General features: G+C 40.3%; 1 protein-coding gene and 2 pseudogenes across 1 annotated transcript in view; 2 read left to right on the forward strand and 1 right to left on the reverse strand.

Annotated features, from left to right (window-relative positions):
* Positions 1 to 237: 237 nt before the first annotated feature.
* LOC113034035 (SH2 domain-containing protein 3C-like) overlaps positions 238 to 24,320 on the reverse strand; it is a 54,778-nt gene continuing 30,695 nt past the window's right edge. The window contains exons 7-12 of the mRNA XM_026188319.1: positions 6,087 to 6,547; positions 5,628 to 5,743; positions 4,949 to 5,120; positions 2,832 to 2,943; positions 2,494 to 2,703; positions 238 to 1,349 (exon numbers count right to left, since the gene is read on the reverse strand). Of these exons, the coding sequence (XP_026044104.1) occupies positions 1,180 to 1,349; positions 2,494 to 2,703; positions 2,832 to 2,943; positions 4,949 to 5,120; positions 5,628 to 5,743; positions 6,087 to 6,547 (1,241 nt within the window). The 3' untranslated portion in view covers positions 238 to 1,179. The remainder of the gene's footprint in view (positions 1,350 to 2,493; positions 2,704 to 2,831; positions 2,944 to 4,948; positions 5,121 to 5,627; positions 5,744 to 6,086; positions 6,548 to 24,320) is intronic.
* Positions 7,871 to 11,730, forward strand: LOC113034036 (UDP-glucuronosyltransferase 2A2 pseudogene; annotated as a pseudogene).
* On the forward strand, positions 19,186 to 20,922 carry LOC113034038 (UDP-glucuronosyltransferase 2B31 pseudogene; annotated as a pseudogene).

A 24,320-nucleotide genomic window follows, 5' to 3' on the forward strand; every position in this document is an offset into this window, starting at 1 on the left:
AAAGTTTTAATGGTGGAAGCGTTGAAACAGTAGGGCAGTGATTTAGAAAAGCTTCAGCACCGACATGTCAAAGGCAGAGAGGGGAAATTTACAGCTAAATAGACCACAAAAAGTAGAGGTTGGCTTTGTTATATGGCCCGGGGAAAGTGAGGCATGTTAGTGTGTATGCTGCAGCGCGGCTCGAGTTGCCAGCTAGCTCACAAGCATGACTGTTTTTATTCAATAAAACAACCTCCAGTGAAATAAATGTTTATTTACACTTTTTGATAAATAAAAAGTAAAACTGTTTAAGATTACAAAAATGATCTGCACCTGTGTGCCGTACTCGTGCAGTTAGGATCAGTTCACTCCCCTTACATTAAAAGTGACATCGGTATAATAAAAAGAAAAAGAAACAAAGAGGAAACACGAACTGACCCCAGGTTACATTTAATAATCTCTTCAAATTATAAAATCCTAATTACTGAAAAGATACAAAAAACTAAACAAAAACTGAAATACAGATGTACAGTTATTCTGTTATTACATTCTACAATGTGACATATGTTTGTGGATTTAGCTAAGGTCCAGCCTTTAGGGAGATTTAAACATTTACAAACATGAGCCTATCAGACTGAGGCACAGCCTCGGTAACCTAAAGGGCACCAAATATTTACACTTCCAAATCATGTCGCCCTGTGCCACTGTGGAGTACATGCAGTCCTTTGTTAGGTAAACTAACACAGGACAATGTTGATCTGTGACGTTGTTGAAGGAGTGCAAGTCCTCAGTCAAAAATAAAAACACCCTCTGGAGACTCCATCAAAGCATTTAGTGGTTTCTTTCACAAACTGTCGTCATTCTGCTGAAGCTTTCAGACAAAGTTCCTCAACCTTGAGTTACATCAGTTTAGCTTCAAAAGAAACTGGAAAAGTGCTGGTATGGGAAGGTAAGCATTTATAAAATTTCAGTCTCACTCTTCAAGTATCCCGGTCTGCTACATGTGACAGATTTGAACTAAGTGGGTGCACTGCTTCGTTCTGGTGTCTACACGCTTAGGAAGCCTCCTTGTTTGAAAGATCACAGCGCTTTCCCTTTTAATGAGCTTTCAGTGGAGGAGCTTCTCAGTGTCCAACACAGTAATTGTCCATGTATGTAGGCATGAGCTCATAAACAAGGCCTCTAAAAACAGTGCTGGGGTCAGTGTCGTCTGATGGGTGGCTCCAGCTTGTTGGACAGGGCGGTGAGCACCTGGTCAAACTTAGAGTATCGCAGAGCCTGTTGCTCCTCGGCCCCCCGGCTCCCCCACAGCAGCCGCATCTGGAAATCAGTCAGGAAAAGCTCCAGGACTTCGGCCTGCTCCCCGAAACCTGCAACATCACATCAGTTTAACATTATTAGCAGCACAGGAGTGTAGAAAGGAACCGGAGACTACCATTTCTACCACAGAGGTCCCTGTAACTGGACCTGTCTCAAACATGAACAAGAACAGAATATATGTGTGTGAATAAGAGGGATGGACAGGGAAGCTGCAAGGAGCAGAGGTAATGAAGGTAGAGTTTAAATATCAGAGGTCAACTATCAGAATAGACATAAAGTGCACAAGAAAGGTGAAGAAGAGAGTGAAGCCAGGGTGGAGGGAGTGTGGATGAGCACGAGGGGTGATGTGTGACAGAAGCCAGAGCAAAGAGAAGTTTTATTACATGGAAGTGAGACCTGCGGTTGGCGTGACAAGAGGTGACATGACATCATACCCATAGGGCATAGGGTGCTCCTGATGGATGAAGACCCCATCAGGAGCAGAAGAAGAAAGGAAGAGTTTATTTACAGGAAGTGAAAGAGGAAGTTCTTGCAGTTCACTATACAGCCTTGGGTTGTTCATTTGGCCTACCAGTCGTGAAGCTATTTCTTACTGATTGATAATAATATAAACTTCAACTTAAAATAAACCATCAGCTCAAGAATGACCTTAGAATGGGATTTAGGAAATTAAAACACTTTTCCTAATTATTTTTTATAATCAGATTATTTAATGCTGCAGCATGTACCAGTCTCTTCAATAAAAGGTTTCAAATGTAGTTTGACTTGCATGCATTTCATGCATGCCTCAATCTGACTTTATTATATTTTATTGCAGGTTGCCACCTGGTTGGAACCAGTGTGTTGGACTTTTTCCAGATTGAAAAAAAATACATGCTCTAGTCTACCAACGCTTAAGTGGCTGCTAAGAAATGCTAGGCTACTTTTCTGCTAGAACTTGAGGAAAGCAGTATTTAAAAAAAGAAAGGGGAAAACGTGAAAGCACATTGGAAACAACATGAAGAACAACAGTAAGCTGCAGCACCTAACATGCGATCCGTGTTCCTGCAGTGGAATGGCAACTGTGTGGAGAGTAAATACAGCAGGTCCCAAGACGGATCCCTGTGGTCTTTCGTGTTTAAATTTTCTAAAGGCTTGTATTTAATTTGCTAATGTTATAAAGCAGACATACTGCATTTTGTTTTCGTCTCTCACCTTGTAATTTGCTCTCAGCGTTAGAGCGGTAGATGCCCCCTAGCTGGGCAATGGTTCTCGCCGCCCCGAGGTGGAACATGACCACTTCCACCCCAACTTCCACCGTCTCCCATAGTTCTGTCCCCTCCTCACCCACCACTGCATTCTTCTCCATCAGAGTCAGAAGAGGGAGGACGTGGGGGAAAGTGGTGTTGGACAGCGGACAGCTTTCTGGAGAGTTGAAAGACAGATACAGAGATCATGTTTGTTGTGGAAACAATGGTGTAGCACCAAGATATGAGCAGGAATTGTTTCTCCATGCTTTTATCATGTGGTGTCGAGTTCAGGAGACGCTCTACCTCTTCCATCGTTCAGGCTCTTCATAAATGGCCTGAGAGTTTTTTCATAGAGAATGGCACCTTCTGTGTGCCGCTGCCGTAACGCCATCCAAGTCTCCTGCAGACGGGACACCTGAAAGACCGAAGAACAACACTATTGCTTTTGTGCCTTCCTCTCGTTTTGTATATATTTGTTTTATTCGATTTGTCTTACTATTTGTATTACCTGCACAGCTGAACCCACAATTGTTTGACAGCTAATCTTATAGAAATTGTCCCTGTCTTTATTTTTTTCAGTCTGAAAATATAGTTGAGATGTATATGACTCCTAAAAATATTCAGAGGTGATGTCTTTTTTTATGTAAAGACAGTTTTGAATATATACAGAAACTTTGCCAGAAAAGACAGGCCAAGTTAAAAATATATATTAACAATAACTAAGAAAAAATATAAAATGAAGAAACTTTTCTGCATTTGAGTTAATAAAATCACTGAAAGGTTAATAAGTTATCAATAAATGACTTTGCACCTTTTGTTTGAGGATGTGATGAAGCACCCTGATATCAGAATTGTGACATTTTACAGCCTGACACCTTGAGGCAGGGAAACCCAAAAGAAGGCCGAAGGCTAAATCATGTAAGTGATAACATTAAATATCAGTGGGCCTCTTAGCTATTCCTGAAATTAAGCATCTTCACTAAAGGTGAGTCACAGTAATAATAATAATAATAATAATAATAATAATGGATTGCATTTATATAGCACTTTTTGGGGCCCTCAAAGCGCTGTACAATTCCACTATTCATTCACTCTCACATTCACACACTGGTGGTGGCAAGCTACAGTTGTAGCCACGGCTGCCCTGGGGCAGACTGACAGAAGCGAGGCTGCCATATTGCGCCATCGGCCCCTCTGGCCATCACCAGTAGGCGGTAGGTGAAGTGTCTTGCCCAAGGCCCGGGGCTCGGACAGTCACATATTAAACAAATATGTAAGACTGCGGTCTTCCATTTGCGCAACATCTCTAAAGTTAGAAATATCCTGTCTCAGAGTGACGCTGAAAAACTAGTTCATGCATTTATTACTTCCAGGCTGGACTACTGTAATTCATTATTATCAGGATGTCCAAAAAACTCGCTGAAAAGCCTTCAGCTAATCCAAAATGCTGCAGCAAGAGTCCTGACAGGGACTAGAAAGAGAGAGCATATTTCTCCTGTTTTGGCTTCCCTTCATTGGCTTCCTGTTAAATCCAGAATTGAATTCAAAATCCTGCTCCTCACATACAAGGTCTTAAATAATCAGGCCCCATCTTATCTTAATGACCTTGTAGTACCATATCACCCTATTAGAGCACTTCGCTCTCGCTCTGCAGGCCTACTTGTTGTTCCTAGAGTATTTACAAGTAGAATGGGAGGCAGAGCCTTCAGTTTTCAGGCCCCTCTTCTGTGGAACCAGCTTCCAGTTTGGATTCGGGAGACAGACACTAGCTCTGCTTTCAAGATCAGGCTTAAAACTTTCCTTTTTGCTAAAGCATAGTTAGGGCTGGACCAGGTGACCCTGAATCCTCCCTTAGTTACACTGAGTTATTAATCTCTGTCTCTCTTCCACAGCATGTCTTTTATCCTGTCTTCCTTCTCTCACCCCAACCGGTCGCAGCAGATGGCCCCGCCCCTCCCTGAGCCTGGTTCTGCCGGAGGTTTCTTCCTGTTAAAAGGGAGTTTTTCCTTCCCACTGTCGCCAAAGTGCTTGCTCATAGGGGGTCATATGATTGTTGGGTTTTTCTCTGTATCTATGAAGCGACTTGAGGCGACTTTTGTTGTGATTTGGCGCTATATAAATAAAATTGAATTGAATTGAATTGAACCGGCAACCTTCCGGTTACAAGACGAACTGCCAACTCTTTGAGCCATGATTGCGCCCTTATCAGTATACACAGTAGGCAAGGGGTTACAGCCTCATGTTTGTTGTACTACGCTGTTCCATTAAGTCAATATTTGTTAATCTCTTACCTATACCCTGGTTTAACTTTACCCCGGGCAACCTTTGTTACACATCCCTTGCTCTTCCGGCTGTTTCCTGCGTGCTTCCCCTATCTCCATGAACACAAATAACCAAAGCTCCGTGCAGTGCATGTTTACCTGCGGAAGCTCCAAGGCTCTCATGACTGCAGCGAAGCCAAACATATTGCCCATTGTGCTCTTGAGCTCAGCAGCGATTTGGATGATTTTGTGAAGCAGGCAGGCTCGTTCTTCAGTCGTCCCCGTGCAGCCCAACACGTGCACAGCCAACATAATCGACATGGTTTGAAACCTGCAGGAATGTTATGTTATATCAGGTCATGTCAGCCCACACAGTGATCACACTTTGCTTAAAGAGGTCCTTAAAGTCAGAACAAGACTTCCAACAGCAGGAATAGGGAGACAACATTGAAAGGGAAAGCAGACATATGACTAAATAAATCACGTAGTTAAAAGAAGGCTAAAAAAAAGATGGAAAGAATTATAAATTACTATGAATAAATTAGGAATAACACACCATGTCATTGCTGTTGTGACACTCCTGTGTATAAATGCCCCACTTAACAGCAGAAAGTCTTATAGCCTGGTAACAAAGCCAGGTTGGTCTCTCTAGTCTAGTCTACTAACTTAATTAGCAGCATTATAGTTTATGGTTCCAGTTTGTAAAAACATTTGATAGTAGATAAATTTGCAGATAACTAAAAACCAACTTGGTGGACAAAAGTCTAATAAGGCTCATGTCAGATATACACCGTTCTATCACGCTAATGAACAGCTGAACTGGTTGAACAGTATTCACCTCTCCAGCAGGTCTAGTCTTAACTGTTGTCCATGTGGCAGCGTGAGCAGCTCCATCCCGGAGGTAACGCCCATCATTCTTTGCACCTCTGGCGTGACCTCCAGAATTCTGGCCACCTAGGAACACACACAGATGTAAGAACTGCTGCATTAGATTTCAGTTAGCGGAAACAGGATGAGCAGGAAAATACACTTTAAAATCTCCTGAAACATCTGCATGTTTTCACACATCAATAACACTTTGATTTAGAAATGGTTTAGAATTTGCATTCAAACAAATACCCCATAGTTTACCTGTTATCACTAACGCATGGCTAGCCCTAGATTTCCTTCAGCATAGTTGCCACTGCGTTCAGACTAAAATAAAGAAATCCCTAAACCTTTCTGCAGAGCTGCAGTCCATCCTTAAAAAAGTCCCTATTACTTTACAAATATTGATTAGAGCAGCTATAAACAGTACCATGCAGTCAGCCTTAGTGATGTGTTTGGCCATTGTCCTGGGATCGACCTCCACCAGAAGCTCCTTCACCCTCCGCAGGACGCCCACTTCTAGAGGCTTATTCTCTTTTCCCATCAGTGGTGACTGGTACCTGCTGGGTTTGAAACAGGAGACCGTCTCCACCACAGGCGAAAAGTACACATTCCCATCCTCGGCCCTCAGTGGGTCGACTCCCGCTGACCCCTCTTCTGCCTGCAGCCTCTCCACATAGCTCTGAGGACCAGGGTACAGCTCTGTGTAGCAGCTCCCGTCTGCATGAGAGGAGGGAGAGACCTGGGTGTGGTGAGGTTGGGGTCTGTCAAGATGCTGTCTCTGTAGAGTGCTGCTGGGAGAGGGCAGAGGTTGGACGGTGTCCGAGCGCCTCGGCAGGGACGGAGTCACAGTGGGAGTCCGGCTGCTGGACGGAGTTCTGGATGTGGGGGCTGAAGAAGAAGGGAGGGAAAATTAGGAAAAAGATGTTTACAAATATTTATCCGAATAAAGCAGAATAAATATATACATTTCGGACACTACTTGAGATACATAATAAGAGGAAGTGGCACATTCTATGTGGATGATTATTATAGACTAATGAACCCATGACAATGAAATATACTGATAGAAATATCATCAGTATAGCTGATCACTGTGGTTAATAGTTTTGGACAATTATTTTAGGGCTCTAAGGCAGAGAGGAATATTATACCATCATGGCTTTTGGGTTGACTCATAGTTAATTAATGTTAAACTTTGTGCGCCTCTTATTTTCACCTTAGTCTGTGTCTTGGTGTTTCCCTTTTCCAGTTTAGTTCCTGCTTTATTTTGAAGGATAATTTCTTTTTTGCTTTCTGCATTTTCACTTCCTTTCTGTCAGTTTATTTCTGCCTTCATTATTGTCTAGACTGAGTTTACTGGTGCCATGATATTTCTCTCCCCGATTTGGATCTTTACTTTCATGTCATTTAGTTTATTCACCGTCTTGGTTTCTTTGACTTCACTCAGTCATGTCAGTTAATATCAAGCGGCGCTGCTCAATTTGTTTTTTAATAAACAGAAATGTAGATTCCTTTTTATCTTTAATTGTTGTCTCTGACTGCAATTAATCTACCGTGTGAGGACATCCAGTAGAATCATGTGAATCATTTAATTAATTAGTCAATTAATAGGACACACCTACAGTATAATGTATCTTTTGAAGACTTGCATTAACTCTTTCGAACTCTATTGCAGCTTTACTTGGGAATTTTTTCTTGTTAATGTTTTTTTCCTGATCATTAACTCATGGCCTGCTATTTGCTTTAATGTGCAATTTATTTGTCTTGTGAAACAACACGTTCACTTTTTTAAGTCAGAGGGCGAGGTAATGAAGTTCATGTAGATGAACTCACTATTTGAACACACTGTTTGATTAATGCACGCCAATAACCTTCTACTTACATCACACTCAATTACAACAGTTTATTTCTATGTTGCCTTCAATTTTTCAATTACTTCCATTTTATCCTCAAATGTCTTCACCCAAAACCATTCATTCATTTCAGATACACTTGTCTTTGTCTATAGTAACCTGTAGCAACAGTATTATCTACTACATCTATAGATCAGAGTTCACAACATTTGATCCAGTTTTCTCTTATACAACACACCTTGCTGCTGAAAACTACAAAAGGCTCTGAACCTTACTCCTGCTACCTTAGAGCCAATGCGGTCAGAGGTATTTTGCTCGTCAGAGCCCGATGGCAGTCATTCACTCAGAGACCGGTGAAGCAGGCTGGACACACAACCAACAGGCTCTGGTTGAAACGTGAGATCTTTTTACAGGGACGCTCTAGGTAAGTACTTAGATCAAAAACCCAAGATCAGCAAGAGTTTTAGAAGATAAAATGGCATTTTAATGTAAACCCCAAATACCTTTAATGCTGTTTTAGAGCATTTCTTTGTGTAGTTACGCTGCGAGTTCTGTTCTGAAATATGCATGACCGACCAGCTAAGTAGTAGCATATGGATTCTCACAGAGGAACAGAATATTTCCCAGATGTCTCCTCTCAACAATAACAAGGCTGAGCTTTATGATTGCATGGAGGAATCTCACTATATAAACCATCCTCATTCACAGTCATAGTTTGTTCTGATCACAAGGAACAAAAGCAAGAAAAAGAATGAATTGTTTTGGAATCGGATGCATTTCAGCTTGGAAATTTGTTTCCTTTCGAAAAAAAGAAGGAAGCTTCAAAGGTCACACAAGTTCAGACTTTCTCAAATTAAATACAGAGAGAACATGGAGTTACTTTTTTTGATGCAAAACAGAAAGATTTTTCTTATAAAGTTTTGTTTTGATTATTTTAAATTCGGAACTAAGGAAAAAATGTTAAGTCTTGCAAGCACAAAAGGTCTTTTGACTGGTGGTGGTCAGAGGGCCCGGTGGCGCCAGTGTCCGGCAGCCTCGCCTCTGTCAGTGCGCCCAAGGGTGGCTGTGGCTACAATGTAGCTTGCAATCACCAGTGTGTGAATGTGTGGGTGGATGACTGAATGTAGTGTAAAGTGCTTTGGGGTCCTTAGAGACCAAGTAAAGCGCTATACAAATACAGTCCATTTAACATTTAACATTAAACAATGGCAGCTTTTACAATATTTATAATTGTTGCTTTATAATTGCTTTATAATTTCATACCCACTAATGCTGGCAGCTGTGAAACAGGGAACAAAAAACAGCAAACAGCTTTGTTGCCTGCTTTTAAACCTCCTGAGATTTAGAGGCAGGAATTTTCACACTGCAGTTGAACCAGTGAGCTGCAGAAAATCTGGAAGCTATGCAAGTATTAAAGTGGGGTGCCTCAGCTTAGTGAAAAACAACTGGAAATCTTTTGTAGAAAGACTGGTGGTGGTGTGAATCAGGGTGGTTTTAGCTATACGGCAACCTTTGCTGTCAAACATAAACTGAAATGACTGAGTTATATTATTTACTCAGATTAGTAATCTAGATCACTAATGATGTACATTATAAAATACCAAAGTATTTTACAATGCCACATTCCCAAAGTGAAATTACAAGGCTCAGAAGTTAGCTTTTTAAATACATCCCGACTTCTAATCAGGAAAATAAATTGGCCTCTTGGATTTAACTGTCATTCTTATGTTTAATAAGAATCACTAGATAGCATCTAATGTGTTCTTAAACATTCATAACTTACGTTTTGGTTGTCATCATTGCAAGTTGCAGAAATCCATTGTCATTTCTTGATCTGGAGTCACTACATCACTGCCAATATCTTCCAGTGTGTATGCAGGAAGGAATTTTTTTAATAATTTTTCTTTGTTTTTAAGTTCATAGAAACCCTTAAACTCAAGGCCCTTACTAAACAGAAGGAGAGATTTAACATCTTGACATCTCTGTCAGAATCTCTTTCAGAGATGTGCCATCCGAACTTCCTGGCACTTGCAGTGCTGCTATGCTCTACATTGTTGGTAAATGGAGGGAAAGTCTTGGTGTTCCCTGTGGATGGAAGTCACTGGATCAACATGAATATCATCATCGCAGAGCTTCACTCCAGAGGTCATGAAGTCACAGTGGTGCGGCCAAACGACACCTGGTACATCAAGTCAGAGTCCCCCCACTACAAGACCATCACTATAAAGTTCTCGAATGGTTTTAACAAAGAGCACTTTGAGGCATTTGTAATGGAAACACTAATCATGCGTCGCCAAGGTGCTTCACTGTGGACTCGATTATCAATGGAGCATGACTTAGTGAAACAGTTGTATCAAATGCATGTCAAAGTGCTTGAGATGGTGGAGGGAATGTTTGAGGATACCAAGCTGATGCAGAGCCTCCGTGATGCCAAATATGATTTGGTTCTGACTGATCCTGCAATTGGTACAGGTGTTCTTATGGCTCATCGTTTGGGTCTTCCACTTGTCTTTAATGTCCGATGGACTATTCAGGGTGAAGGCCATTTTGCAATTGCACCTTCTCCACTCTCTTACATTCCCATACCAGGGACAGAGCTGACTGACAAGATGACTTTCATTCAGCGTGTCCAGAATATGCTCTACTTTTTCTTCTTAACTTTACAAAATTGGTATATGACAGAACCAAACTACAAACCATTTGTCCATCGTCATTTTGGCAGTGATGTACATTACATGGAGCTGTTTCAGTCAGCAGACATCTGGTTGATGAGAAACGATTTCACCTTTGAGTTCCCTCGACCCTCAATGCCAAACGTTGTCTACATGTCAGGATTTCAGTGCAAACCCTCCAAGCCCCTGTCTAAAGAGCTAGAGGACTTTGTGCAGAGCTCAGGTGAACATGGTGTCATTGTGATGACACTGGGGTCTGTGGTGGAAAAACTTCCAGAGGACATCGCTGAAGACATTGCTGCTGCTTTTGCAGAACTTCCTCAGAAGGTGATTTGGAGGCACAAAGGCAAAAGACCATCCACCCTTGGTAATAACACGCGAATCTTGGACTGGTTGCCCCAAAATGACCTCCTGGGTCACCCCAAGACCAGAGTGTTTGTGGCCCATGGAGGCACCAATGGGATACAGGAGGCCGTTTACCACGGTGTGCCCCTGGTTGGCCTGCCACTTATGTTTGACCAGGCTGATAACTTCTTCAGGATGAAAGCAAGAGGTGTGGCCAAAGTCCTTGATATTGCAACAGTGAACAAAGAAAACTTCTTGGAGGCGCTAAAGGAGGTACTCTACCAACCATCCTACAGGGAGAAAATGAAGAAGCTGTCAAGCATCCAAAGAGATCAGCCTATGAAACCGCTGGACCGAGCCATGTTCTGGATTGAGTTTGTCATGCGGCACAAAGGAGCGGCGCACTTAAGGACGGAGTCTTACAAGATGTCCAGCATCCAGTACTACTCGATCGATGTGGCAGCCTTTCTGCTGACAGTTATTCTGCTAGTATTTACCATTTTTATTTCAGCAGTCAAGTTTCTATTGCGTAAGTTATTTTACAGAAACAAAGTCAAAAAGGAATGATGATTGTGTTGCAAAATTTGTATGCTTGTCGTCTGTTCTCTATTCAGAAGAAGGACAGAGATAAATTTGTACTGGTAGTGTAACAAACCTGAGTGTGTGTGCAGCTCAATTCAGCTATACAAACCTCACATTTTCTAATGACCTCGGTCTAGCCATATTTCAGATGTATTTTTGCTTATTTGTCAGTATCTTAAAAACTTAAAATAGAAATTATTATTATAGTGTTGTTCAGGGAAAAGTTAGTAAATGAAGCAAGCAAATCAATGAATCAGTTATGGGTTTATATTCATTTGATTTGGAATAGTCTGCTGTTTAAACACTTTAAGAATCACCACATTTCCTACAATTGTCTAACCGTTAAACAGGGACACAATTAAATGTTTCTGACTGTCGTATGGTGATGATGCCTAATCCTTTATTAAGAGCACATAAGAAGAGTTTGGCCTCATGCAGTGCTCAACAATAGAATATATATTTTTTATATGTATTTTTGTAGAAATTTCACAGAATTTTATGGTGATATTTTTTAAATTTATTACTAAAACTTATGTATCCTGACCAACTTATTCACAGTAATATAGAACCAGTGTGCAAGTAGCTGAAGTTCACTATGTACTGTATATTTTCCCACTAAACGTTGTTGGAATACAAAATAAAGTAATTTGAAATCTGATACAACTTGATACACGCACTTTATTATATTTTAACTATGGATCACTATTCATCACTTTGCTGTTTTAACAAAAAATAAATACAGAAATGTCTTCATTGTTAAATTTAATAACATGACTACATTTAACTAGAGAGAGATACTCCCTACAGCTTATGACAAAATTTGATCCGATTTGATTGATGGCCCTAATCATGACCCTTTGACCTCCCCCCCCCCCCCCCCCCCCCGGAAGTGTGTAATTTGATCCCCTAAGCGTGACGAATTGCATCCGGAGAAGGGAGGGGGAACCCCCGGAAGCGCGGCACCTGTTGTTGGGAAAAAAAAGAAAAAAGTTTTTAGTGGGAGGAGAATAAAAGCAGAGAGGAGGAGCACAATTTCTAAGGCACAGACGCAAGATGGATTTCCTTCTGCAGCCCAGCAGCGCTCCTGTGTACTTGGACGGCGAAGAAATCTGCTCTCCCAAAGAAGGCTTTGAATATGACATATTCAAATACAGCATATTTACTATGGAAGGCCTCGATCCGGACCTTATGACCCTACCGGAAATACTCCGGAAGTGTCTAGTCATTTTCAGACCTGATGCGTCATGTTCCCTAAGCATGAGGGGAGGGGTATGGTTGCTGGGGGGAGATCAGAGAGGGTTCCTGAAGCACAGCGGTGACGCAGCAGTTGACTCTGTGCTGTATAGAGAGACAGAGCGGCAGTTAGTTTTCCACAAACTCATAGTTTGAATTCCGTTTCGATATTATGACAATTTTCTCTGTATTTCTTTTTTTTTTTTTTTTTACAATAGCGGATTTAATTTTACTTTCTTAAGCTGCACCGGCGTTTGTAATGGGAATAAAGAGTGACTTCCTGTAGAGAACCGTTTCTTTCAATAGTATTTTATTTTCCTATAATACAGACGCAGTAAAAAAACCTTTAAGATACGCCATAGCTTGTGATGAAAATAAGAACTTTCTATCCGCTTGTAACCTACAGGCTGCCTATGTGTAAAAATGAATAAATATCCCTTAGTGAATACTACTTTTCCCTTTGAGAGTCCTTTTTACAAGAGACTGAAAAACAAACCATAATAGCCGTGACAGGAGCTCTTGTTTCACACACACACACACACACACACACACACCACACACACACACACACACACACACACCGCGGGTCAAGGAGGAATGAGACAGCAGATATCAGTTTTTTCTCAATGCTTATAACCTATAACGCGTCCTCCAAAAAATTATTATTATTATTAAAACATCTATATGAGGTAGCTTTTGCGCAGCCTGCTCCTTGGTAGAGTTTTTTTCTTCATTACTTTTACAATGGGTTTTCTCAATAGACAGAAAATGATGACGCTGAGGAGTCAACAGCCGATATTATCATTGCTTGTAACCCGGTAAATAATTTCGTACATCTCCCCATAAAATAAGCCTTAGTGGAAAAAAGCTCATATTCGAATAAGTTTATTCCCCTCTGTGGGAAAGAGTTTTTTTTCTCAGAGTCAACCATGAGGCGAGTTTTGTCAACAGGAGGCGAGCAAAAACAACTGTTCTGTTTACATTATACGTGCTTTAGAAGACATAGCATACCACAGGTCAGCTCAGCAACATTTCGACTTTGGCTTGTTTTTTCTGGTTAACGTTAATTACGTAATTTAGAATTAAAGTTTAGTGTTCTTAGCATTTAGGATCAACAACTGTTGCCCATAAAGTAAAACAAATATCCGCCTCTAAGTCGTATTTTACCGTTGCAGAATGTGGAAAACAGACAGCCCTCACAGGAGGCACCCAGGGGCCCACCTCACACACCATAGTTAAAATATTTAAATTTCAACTAAATTTGTAGTAATGATCGGATTTCCTCACTTATCTACACCACACTCCTTGATTTCTTATCGTTTCTTATCGTTCCTCTGTCCCTTAATAGAAACCACATATATAGAAACTATCCTCCCTTTCAGTTGTCTTTTGCACTTCCATATCGCAAAGCAGTTACTGTAGGTTATTTTCTGCTTATGCATTAATGTAATTAATTAACTTATTTATCCTTAAGTACGGTAATGACTTGAGTTCTAATGCTTTTTGTCTCTTGAGTTAGCCGTCAATGTGGGATTTTTTTACCCTTTTGTTCAGTTAAAGCTGCCTTTCATTCTTCAACGCAGCTTAAACTCTAATAGGTAAGCTTTCTTGTAATTTCTTAGTTCTGCAGGCTTCTTGAAAGACATCCGAGACTCTTCTTTGGATGCTGGCTGCCTTTTGTTTTGTTTTCTGTCAAGATGATCCCACACCGCTTCGATTATCTTGAGGTTCGAACCCTGGAGAGATCAATCCATGACTGATGCGTTGTTTCATCCAGGCATACTTTGACTACATTGGCAGTATGTTTGCGATCATTGTCGTACTGAAAAATGAAGTTGAAGCCAATCAGACACTACGTGGTATTACATGGTCGATCAAAATCTGGTGGAACTTTTCTACATTCATAATTTGATTAATTTGGATAAGAGCTCCAACAACACTGGCTGAAATCCAGCCTCAAAGCACGGTAGAGTATCCACGCTGTGTTAAAGACGGTTATAGACATTCACTGTTGTATCTCTCTTCGGACCTCTTCCATGCATATTTCAAATTTGGATTCATTACTCCATAAGACATATTACAGCTGATTTCTTTTTCCAGTCAATTTCTTGTGTAATTTGGCACACCTCAGCCTTATTTTTCTCTGTTCTCCTTCCTTAAGAATGGCTTATTAACAGCCACCCTTCCAACTCAGATAACTTTTGATGAGGTTTCATGAAATGTTTACAGCACTCGAGTTACTCGCCACGGCCATCCTAAATGCTAAGAACACTAAACTTTAATTCTAAATTACGTAATTAACGTTAACCAGAAAAAACAAGCCAAAGTCGAAATGTTGCTGAGCAGACCTGTGGTATGCTATGTCTTCTAAAGCACGTATAATGTAAACAGAACAGTTGTTCTTGCTCGCCTCCTGTTGACAAAACTCGCCTCATGGTTGACTCTGAGAAAAAAAACTCTTTCTCACAGAGGGGAATAAACTTATTCGAATATGAGCTTTTTTCCACTAAGGCTTATTTTATGGGGAGATGTACGAAATTATTTACCGGGTTACAAGCAATGATAATATCGGCTGTTGACTCCTCAGCGTCATCATTTTCTGTCTATTGAGAAAACCCATTGTAAAAGTAATGAAGAAAAAAACTCTACCAAGGAGCAGGCTGCGCAAAAGCTACCTCATATAGATGTTTTAATAATAATAATAATTTTTTGGAGGACGCGTTATAGGTTATAAGCATTGAGAAAAAACTGATATCTGCTGTCTCATTCCTCCTTGACCCGCGGTGTGTGTGTGTGTGTGTGTGTGTGTGTGTGTGTGTGTGTGTGTGTGTGTGTGTGTGTGTGTGTGTGTGTGAAACAAGAGCTCCTGTCACGGCTATTATGGTTTGTTTTTCAGTCTCTTGTAAAAAGGACTCTCAAAGGGAAAAGTAGTATTCACTAAGGGATATTTATTCATTTTTACACATAGGCAGCCTGTAGGTTACAAGCGGATAGAAAGTTCTTATTTTCATCACAAGCTATGGCGTATCTTAAAGGTTTTTTTACTGCGTCTGTATTATAGGAAAATAAAATACTATTGAAAGAAACGGTTCTCTACAGGAAGTCACTCTTTATTCCCATTACAAACGCCGGTGCAGCTTAAGAAAGTAAAATTACATCCGCTATTGTAAAAAAAAAAAAAAAAGAAATACAGAGAAAATTGTCATAATATCGAAACAGAATTCAAACTATGAGTTTGTGGAAAACTAACTGCCGCTCTGTCTCTCTATACAGCACAGAGTCAACTGCTGCGTCACCGCTGTGCTTCAGGAACCCTCTCTGATCTCCCCCCAGCAACCATACCCCTCCCCTCATGCTTAGGGAACATGACGCATCAGGTCTGAAAATGACTAGACACTTCCGGAGTATTTCCGGTAGGGTCATAAGGTCCGGATCGAGGCCTTCCATAGTAAATATGCTGTATTTGAATATGTCATATTCAAAGCCTTCTTTGGGAGAGCAGATTTCTTCGCCGTCCAAGTACACAGGAGCGCTGCTGGGCTGCAGAAGGAAATCCATCTTGCGTCTGTGCCTTAGAAATTGTGCTCCTCCTCTCTGCTTTTATTCTCCTCCCTCTAAAAACTTTTTTCTTTTTTTTCCCAACAACAGGTGCCGCGCTTCCGGGGGTTCCCCCTCCCTTCTCCGGATGCAATTCGTCACGCTTAGGGACAGGTGGCGCGCTTCCGGGGTTTCCCCCTCCCTTCTCCGGATGCAATTCGTCACGCTTAGGGGATCAAATTACACACTTCCGGGGGGGGAGGGGGGAGGTCAAAAGGTCATGATTAGGGCCATCAAACAAATCGGATCAAATTTTGTCATAAGCTGTAGGGAGTATCTCTCTAACTAGTTAAAACATATATTCAGGATTTATTAAAGTTTTCCATCTGACACCTATTTATTATGCAATTTTTCTTTTTTCATTGAGGGATAATTGAAGTCACTATTTTTGTCAAGTTTCAGCTTTACCATTTTGTTACATGAAACATTTTAAAAGTTCTTATTGTTTTTACTCTTAAACCTTTTGAGGTCGAAGTCATCATCAGCAATGACCCCCAACCCCGAGCAGTATTTATTTAAAACTGTTTCCTAAGGTTTTGATCATCAGACGAAAAACTACTAAACATTCTCACTGACGATATATGAAAAACTATGAAGGGTTAGGTTTAACGTGATTACCTTTCATGAAGCACTAACATCTTATTTGATGCGTGAGTAAAGTGAAGTATTGGACTGTATCACTTTACTGGAAGAACGTGAAAGCTGAAGAATTTGTTCAAACTGGTCTTATCCTGAAGAACAGAAATTTTCCATCACTTTCTAATAAGAAATAAAGAAGCTTATCGGTGTTTCCTTACATTATTTAAATTGACCTGAATCAATGCAAGTTTTTAGTTATTGAAACCAAAGAAGACTTGTAGGACAATCTCATACACAGTAAATTCAAAAGTGTTAAATGTTTTGGTGTTAATAGTCTTCTTGCAAAAGTAGAGTTAATTTTACTCTAAGCAGAGTCACATTCTTTTAATGTAACTCTGAGGTGTAAAATGATAGTAGTTAAAATCGAGTGTTAAAAATGAGTGTTTCTATGTCAAATCTGGAGGTGTTACAATGGAAACATTAACTCTTGACCTCTTAACTCTGAACTCCTAGAGGGGCTATGACACCAACAGAGTAAATTCACAGACTCCGCCCCCAGCACGGCTCCAATCGAAGCTGAAGTGAAGCCGTTTCAGAACATTTTGCTCTACATATTCGAGTTGTTTGCCATGCTTGGTAAGTCATTTTTTCAAATATTGTTTCAATTATTATTATGAGCTTTTACTTCTGTGGCTCTTTGGAGTTGAGACAAAGCTGTGTGAAAGGCATTAGCCATGTTGCTCGCTGATAGCATAATATTCTGTTTTAGCTAGCTGAAAGGTATTGTTTGCGGGCAAATACCACAGCCTTGAAAAAAAGCTTGCATGTGAATTTTCAGTCAAACTTTTGGTCAAATACACCTAAAACAATGTCTAGAATGTGAAATGTTGGTATAATGGTGCTACTTGAAGCCTGAAAACGATCGCACATATAAAAAACAAACAAACGAGCAAACAGCAGTAGCTGACGTCCTGACTGGATTCTACGTTAGCATAGATCCCTCCAGAGTTTTGTGCACACGGTTTAGGTAAAAATGAAAAAGGTTGAGGTTTTACATTTAGTTCAGTATTACCTGTTGCCTGTGTCTTTGTCTTTTGGGAAAATACTTTACACAAGTAATGGCTCAAAGAGGATTCCTTTTTTTTTTTTACTGTGCTGCAATTGTTTACTGGATTATTTGTGCCATTAATTAGTGTCAACTAATTTTTATTCAATCTCCGCACAGGATATGCTTGTGAAGATGGAATATGGGGGAGAGCAGAAGTGCGTTGAAGTTCCACAAAGGGATGAATGAAGGACATGCATATTGTATTGAAGAAATAAGTGATGAGAATGCTGTTATTTGCATTTACCATGTCAGACCTTTTGATAAACAAAATTCTAATGAAAGTGAGAACATGTATACTGTTACATCTTTCAGAAAATGTTTTGAAATTGTGGTGCACAGTTCAGAATAAATGTTTTTCAAAAACCATTGCATCTTTTTAGTAAATGTTTATTTCCAAAAGAAATTTCTAGAAGTTCAGAACAGTAAAATTCCTGCTTTTTAGAATGAATTCGAAGATAACTCTTACGTAGTTAAACTAAAATACTCTTTGAGAGTTAATATATAAACTCTTAACACCCAGTGTTAAATTATCAACTCCAGACAGATTTGGTGTTTAACACTAAATCAGAGTTAACGTACCAACTCTCCAAAAAGAGTTAAATTAACACTCTCTGGTGTGGACCCATATAGACACTTTAATAGTGTTGAAATCAAATCCGACAGTGTTAATTTGGACATGCTGGATTTGCTGTGTAGAGTTTCACTTTAGTTTTTCAAATTCACCCGCATTTCATTATTTTTTTTTTAAATTTAATTTATTTTTTTCAAATGTTACAGTGAATTCTGCCTTTTTCCCCCTCATATTTACACTTTAATTAAGATCATATGAACAGTCTGGGGTTCCACACCACAATCACCTTTACTGTGCAACATGCTCGTCTCTAGCTCCCAAACTTCTTGTCAGCCTCTATTTACTGAAGGAACACAAACTTTAACTTATCTCTTAAAAGAAAACATTACTGCAGATAATGAGCAAAGTCATATTTAAAAACAAAAAGTAAAAGATTAAATGTTTAACATGAATATTCATAAGAATCAACGAAGTTTACATATATAAATGTTGACTCTAGAATTCAAATCAAGTACAAAAAGGTTTAGCTGATTGTAACATTTGAAATGAACTAATCAAGAGGACAAGTTTCACGTTTTTTGTTGGAATCATTGTTTAGTCATACAGAAGTTATTTCTTGTTTTGCTGTTTCTTTGTGACTACGGTGTTAAAAAGGTATGAAAATTTAGCGGCAAAGTCACTAACTTATCAATAATGAGATCAACAGTAGGAGATACTCACTGCTGTGAGTATGAGGCTCATGACTTTAAGATAATAATCTACATCTATAACTTAACCTTTAAATCTGAGTTTTTATCTTAAAAGCCAAAACCAAAGCAGACCTGGCAAATACATCTGACCTCCAAATTTATATATTGGCCAGTCCATATTTTCCCAACTTAAACTTTATCTCAGGTATATCTGTCATTAGTTATTAGGGTGATACAAGCTCTTGAACTCAAACCATTTGCTTAAGAAATAATCTAACATCTTGACATTTTTGTCAGAATCTCTTTCAGAGATGTGCCATCCGAACTTGCTGGCACTTGCAGTGCTGCTATGCTCTACATTGTTGGTAAATGGAGGGAAAGTCTTGGTGTTCCCTGTGGATGGAAGTCACTGGATCAACATGAATATCATCATCGCAGAGCTTCACTCCAGAGGTCATGAAGTCACAGTGGTGCGGCCAAACGACACCTGGTACATCAAGTCAGAGTCCCCTCACTACAAGACCATCACTATAAATTCCTCGGCCGGATTTGATGAAGAGCGTTTTGGGGGATTTGTTATGAAAACACTAATCATGCGTCGACAAGGTGCTTCTCTTTGGACACGTTTATCAATGGAATATGATTTAGTGAAAGAGTTTTATGAAATGCATAAGAAAGTGCTTGAGATGGTGGAACGCATGTTTGAGGATACCAAGCTGATGCAGAGCCTCCGTGATGCCAAATATGATTTGGTTCTGACTGATCCTACGATTGGTACAGGTGTTCTTATGGCTCACCGTTTGGGTCTTCCACTTGTCTTTAATGTCCGATGGACTATTCAGGGTGAAGGCCATCTAGCAATTGCACCTTCCCCACTCTCTTACATCCCCATACCAGGGACAGAGCTGACTGACAAGATGACTTTCATTCAGCGTGTCCAGAATATGCTCTACTTTTTCTTCACATGTTTTCAAATTTGGTACATCACAGAACCAAACTACAAACCATTTGTCCATCGTCATGTTGGCAGTGATGTACATTACATGGAGCTGTTTCAGTCAGCAGACATCTGGTTGATGAGAAACGATTTCACCTTTGAGTTCCCTCGACCCACAATGCCAAACATTGTCTACATGTCAGGATTTCAGTGCAAACCCTCCAAGCCCCTGTCTAAAGAGCTAGAGGACTTTGTGCAGAGCTCAGGTGAACATGGTGTCATTGTGATGACACTGGGGACGCTGGTAGAAGAACTTCCAGAGGACATCGCTGAAGACATTGCTGCTGCTTTTGCAGAACTTCCTCAGAAGGTGATTTGGAGGCACAAAGGCAAAAGACCATCCACCCTTGGTAATAACACGCGAATCTTGGACTGGTTGCCCCAAAATGACCTCCTGGGTCACCCCAAGACCAGAGTGTTTGTGGCCCATGGAGGCACCAATGGGATACAGGAGGCCGTTTACCACGGTGTGCCCCTGGTTGGCCTGCCACTTATGTTTGACCAGGCTGATAACTTCTTCAGGATGAAAGCAAAAGGTGTGGCCAAAGTCCTTGATATTGCAACAGTGAACAAAGAAAACTTCTTGGAGGCGCTAAAGGAGGTACTCTACCAACCATCCTACAGGGAGAAGATGAAGGAGCTGTCAAGCATCCAAAGAGATCAGCCTATGAAACCGCTGGACCGAGCCATGTTCTGGATCGAGTTTGTCATGCGGCACAAAGGAGCGGCGCACTTAAGGACGGAGTCTTACAAGATGTCCAGCATCCAGTACTACTCGATCGATGTGGCAGCCTTTCTGCTGGCAGTTATTTTGCTAGTATTTACCATTTTTGTTTCAGCAGTCAGGTTTCTGATGTGTAAGTTTTACAGAAACAAAGTCAAAAAGGAATGATGATTTTTATGCTTGTCATCTGTTCTCTATTCAGGAGAAGGACAGAGATAAATTTGTACTGGTAGTGCAACAAACCTGAGTGTGTGCTCAGCGCAGCAATGCAAATCTCACAATTGTCTAATAAACTCGGTTTAATCACATTTCAGATGTGTTTTTGTTGTTGTTTTTTTTTTCAATCTTAAAAACTTAAAATGTATATAATTTTCAGTGTTTTTCAGTAAAAAGTTAGAAAATGAGGCAAGTAAATCAATAAATTAGTTACGGGTTTAAATTCATGTGACTTAGAATATTTTGCTGTTGTAAACACTTTAAGAATCACCACATTTCCTAAAATTGTCTAACAGTTAAACAGGGAGATAATTAAATTTTCCTACACCCGTATGGTGATGATGTTTAAACCTTCATTAAGAGCACATAAGAAGATTTTGGCCTCATGCAGTGCTCAACTATAGAACATATTTTATTATATGTATTGTTGTAGAAATATTACAGAATTTGATGGTGATATTTTTCATGTGCATAAAAAAAACTTCTGTAACCTGACCAACATATTGACAGTAATATAGAAACAGTGTGCAAGTAGCTGAAATTCACTGTGTACGGTATATTTTTCCCACTCTATTTCAAATGGTGGTGGAATAGAAAATAAAGTAAGTTGAAATCTAATACAACTATTTTGGTGCACTGAATTACATATTACCATAGAACACTATTGATCACTTTGTTGATTTAAAAAATATATATACAGCAATGTCTCCATTGTTACATTTATTTTTAACTTAACTACATTTAACTACAGAGCCCCACAAGAGACATTGGAGGAAAAAAAAAATAAAGATGAACTTCAGTGAAATCTCGCAAAATAGGCTGCAATCCTTCACAGGTCGCATTTGAAGGCCGAGTCGGTGTATCCTTCGTGGCCCAACCTATCCCAGAATTCATAACACGGCCCAGCCAATTCCAGTTTCTAACAATGGCGGCAAATATCTGGACTTTTTATCAAGACATCAATTATTTGCAAAAGTGCGCCGATGTTTTCGGAGACATCTGTTACCCACCAGCTCAAAGCTGACCGGGAAGTCGAGGCCCACTAGAGCTGGGGGGAACACCGTACTCGCAAAAGTTTTGCGAGATCTCACAGAAGTTCATCTTCATTTTTTTTTCTGCAATGTCCCGTGTGAGGCTCCGTATTTAACTACTTGAATCATATATTCAGGATTTATGAAAGTTTTTCATCTGACACCGATTTATCGTGTGAGTTTTCTTTACAAGTCAAGTTCTTATTGTTTTTACTCTTTAACTTTTTGAGGTCTAAGTCATCACTGGCAATGACCCCAACCCTAACATTAACCCTATGCAAACAGAATATGAGTAAAGTGATATATTGGACTGTACTACTTTACTGGAAGAACGCAAAGGCTCACGAATTTGCTCAAATTGGTCTCATCCTGAAGAACACAAATATTTGGTCACTTTCAAATAAAAAATAAAGACGCTTATTGGTTTTTCCTAAAATTATTTAATTTGACCTGAATCAATACAAGTTTTTAGTTACTGAAACTAAAGAAGACTTCAGGGAACATTAAAATGGTTAACAATTTAAAGCTGTTCTGCAGCAATGGAGGTTGATCATGCCTTGAAAGCTGGTGCTACTAATTCCTACAGGTGTCCCAACTTTTCTGGATCACTTGCACCCCCCTCTGTCTGCATAAAAGCAGTGTAGGAACACACTGTGTTACCAGACCCTAATGAGCATCAGTCAGTGCGCCCCAGGGTGGCTGTGGCTACAATGTAGCTTGCCATCATCAGTGTGTGAATGTGTGTGTGAATGGGTGGATGACTGGATATGTAAAGCGCTTTGGGGTCCTTAGGGACTCGTAAAGCGCTATATAAATACAGGCCATTTACCATTTTGAACAGTATTGTACAGCAGAAAGCAGTGTGTTGCTACAAAAATGGCGAGAAAAAGACAATTAACAGTGGAAGAGAGCCAGACCATCATAGCAATTAAAAATGTAGGTCTGTCTTACAGAGAAATTGCAAATAAAGTCAAGGTGTCAGTGAGTACAGTTTCCTTCAACACCAAAAGGCACTCAGAAACTGGGCAAACTCTGACAGGAAGAGGTCTACTCTGGCAGACCCAAAGCCACAACTGAATCAGAGGACAAGTTTCTGAGAGTTAACAGCTTGAATGATAAGCGGCTCACAGGACAACAGCTTCAAGCACAGCTTAATGTCGTAGTAAGCAAGTCTCAGCTTCAACTATGACAAGAAGACTTTGAGCTACAGGTTTGAAAGGACGAGTTGCAGCAAGAAAGCCATTGCTAACGTGTCATAATAAGACAAAAAGGCTTGCCTGGGTCATGAAACGCCACCATTGGACCACTGAAAACTAGAAGAAGGTATTATGGACTGACGAATCAAAACTTGAAATCTTTGGTTAATCAGGCAGGATCTTTGTACGCCATCGAGTAGACGAAAAGATTGACTTTGACTTTGACTGTGGAACAAAGTCAAAGTCAACTTTATTTGTCAATTCTGCCACATGTACAGGACATACAGAGAATAGAAATTTCGTTACTCTCAAACCCTAGATGAAATAGCAAATGAACATTTAAATATAAGAGAGTGATTAAAAAATGCAAATAAAATAAATTAAAAAGTAAAAATTTAAATAAATACAATACAATTTAACAAGAAAGCTATGCAATATACAATATACAATATTCAGGTAAGGGTAAATGACATTGAGTGTAAACCAGGCAGAGTAGTGCAAATAGGCAAATAGTGCAAATGGAGATCTAGTAATATACGGTTAGAGATAGTATAACAACAAAGTCTTATGAGGTAATGGCAGTCCAATGCTCCACAAAGTGACTGGTAACTGGTGCAGGCCAGTGAGTGAGTCAGAGAGTGTGTGTGTGTGTGTGTGTGTGTGTGTGTGTGTGTGTGTGTGTGTGTGTGTGTGTGTGTGTGTGTGTGTGTGTGACAGAGTTCAGTGAGACCATGGAGGAGAAGAGGGGAGAGGGGGCAGAATCGGGAGGGAGTTAAGCTTCCTGACAGCCTGATGGATGAAGCTGTCCTTCAGTCTGCTGGTCCTGGCCTGGAGACTCCGCAGTCTCCTCCCTGACGGCAGCAGCTTGAAGAAGCTTTACATTGGGTGCGTGGGATCAGCCGCTATGCAAAGGGCTTTTTTAGTGAGACGGGTGCTGTAAATGTCCTGGAGGGAGGGGAGAGAGACACCAATGATCCTCTCTGCAGCTCTCACTATGCGTTGGAGGGTTCTATGACAGGACGCATTGCAGGCTCCAAACCACACAGTGATGCAGCTCGACAGGATGCTCTCGATGGTGCCTCTGTAGAAAGTGTACATGATGGGGGCTGGTGCTCCTGCTCTTCTTAGTTTGCGGAGAAAGAAGAGACGCTGCTGTGATTTCACTGTGATTTCACAGTGTGTGCCATCCACTGTCAAACATGGAGGAGGAAGTGTGACGGTCTGGGGCTGTTTTGCTGGATCCAGGGTTGGTGATTAGGACAGAATGA

This window comes from Astatotilapia calliptera, chromosome 12 (genome assembly GCF_900246225.1).
Source record: "Astatotilapia calliptera chromosome 12, fAstCal1.2, whole genome shotgun sequence".
NCBI lineage: Eukaryota > Metazoa > Chordata > Actinopteri > Cichliformes > Cichlidae > Astatotilapia > Astatotilapia calliptera.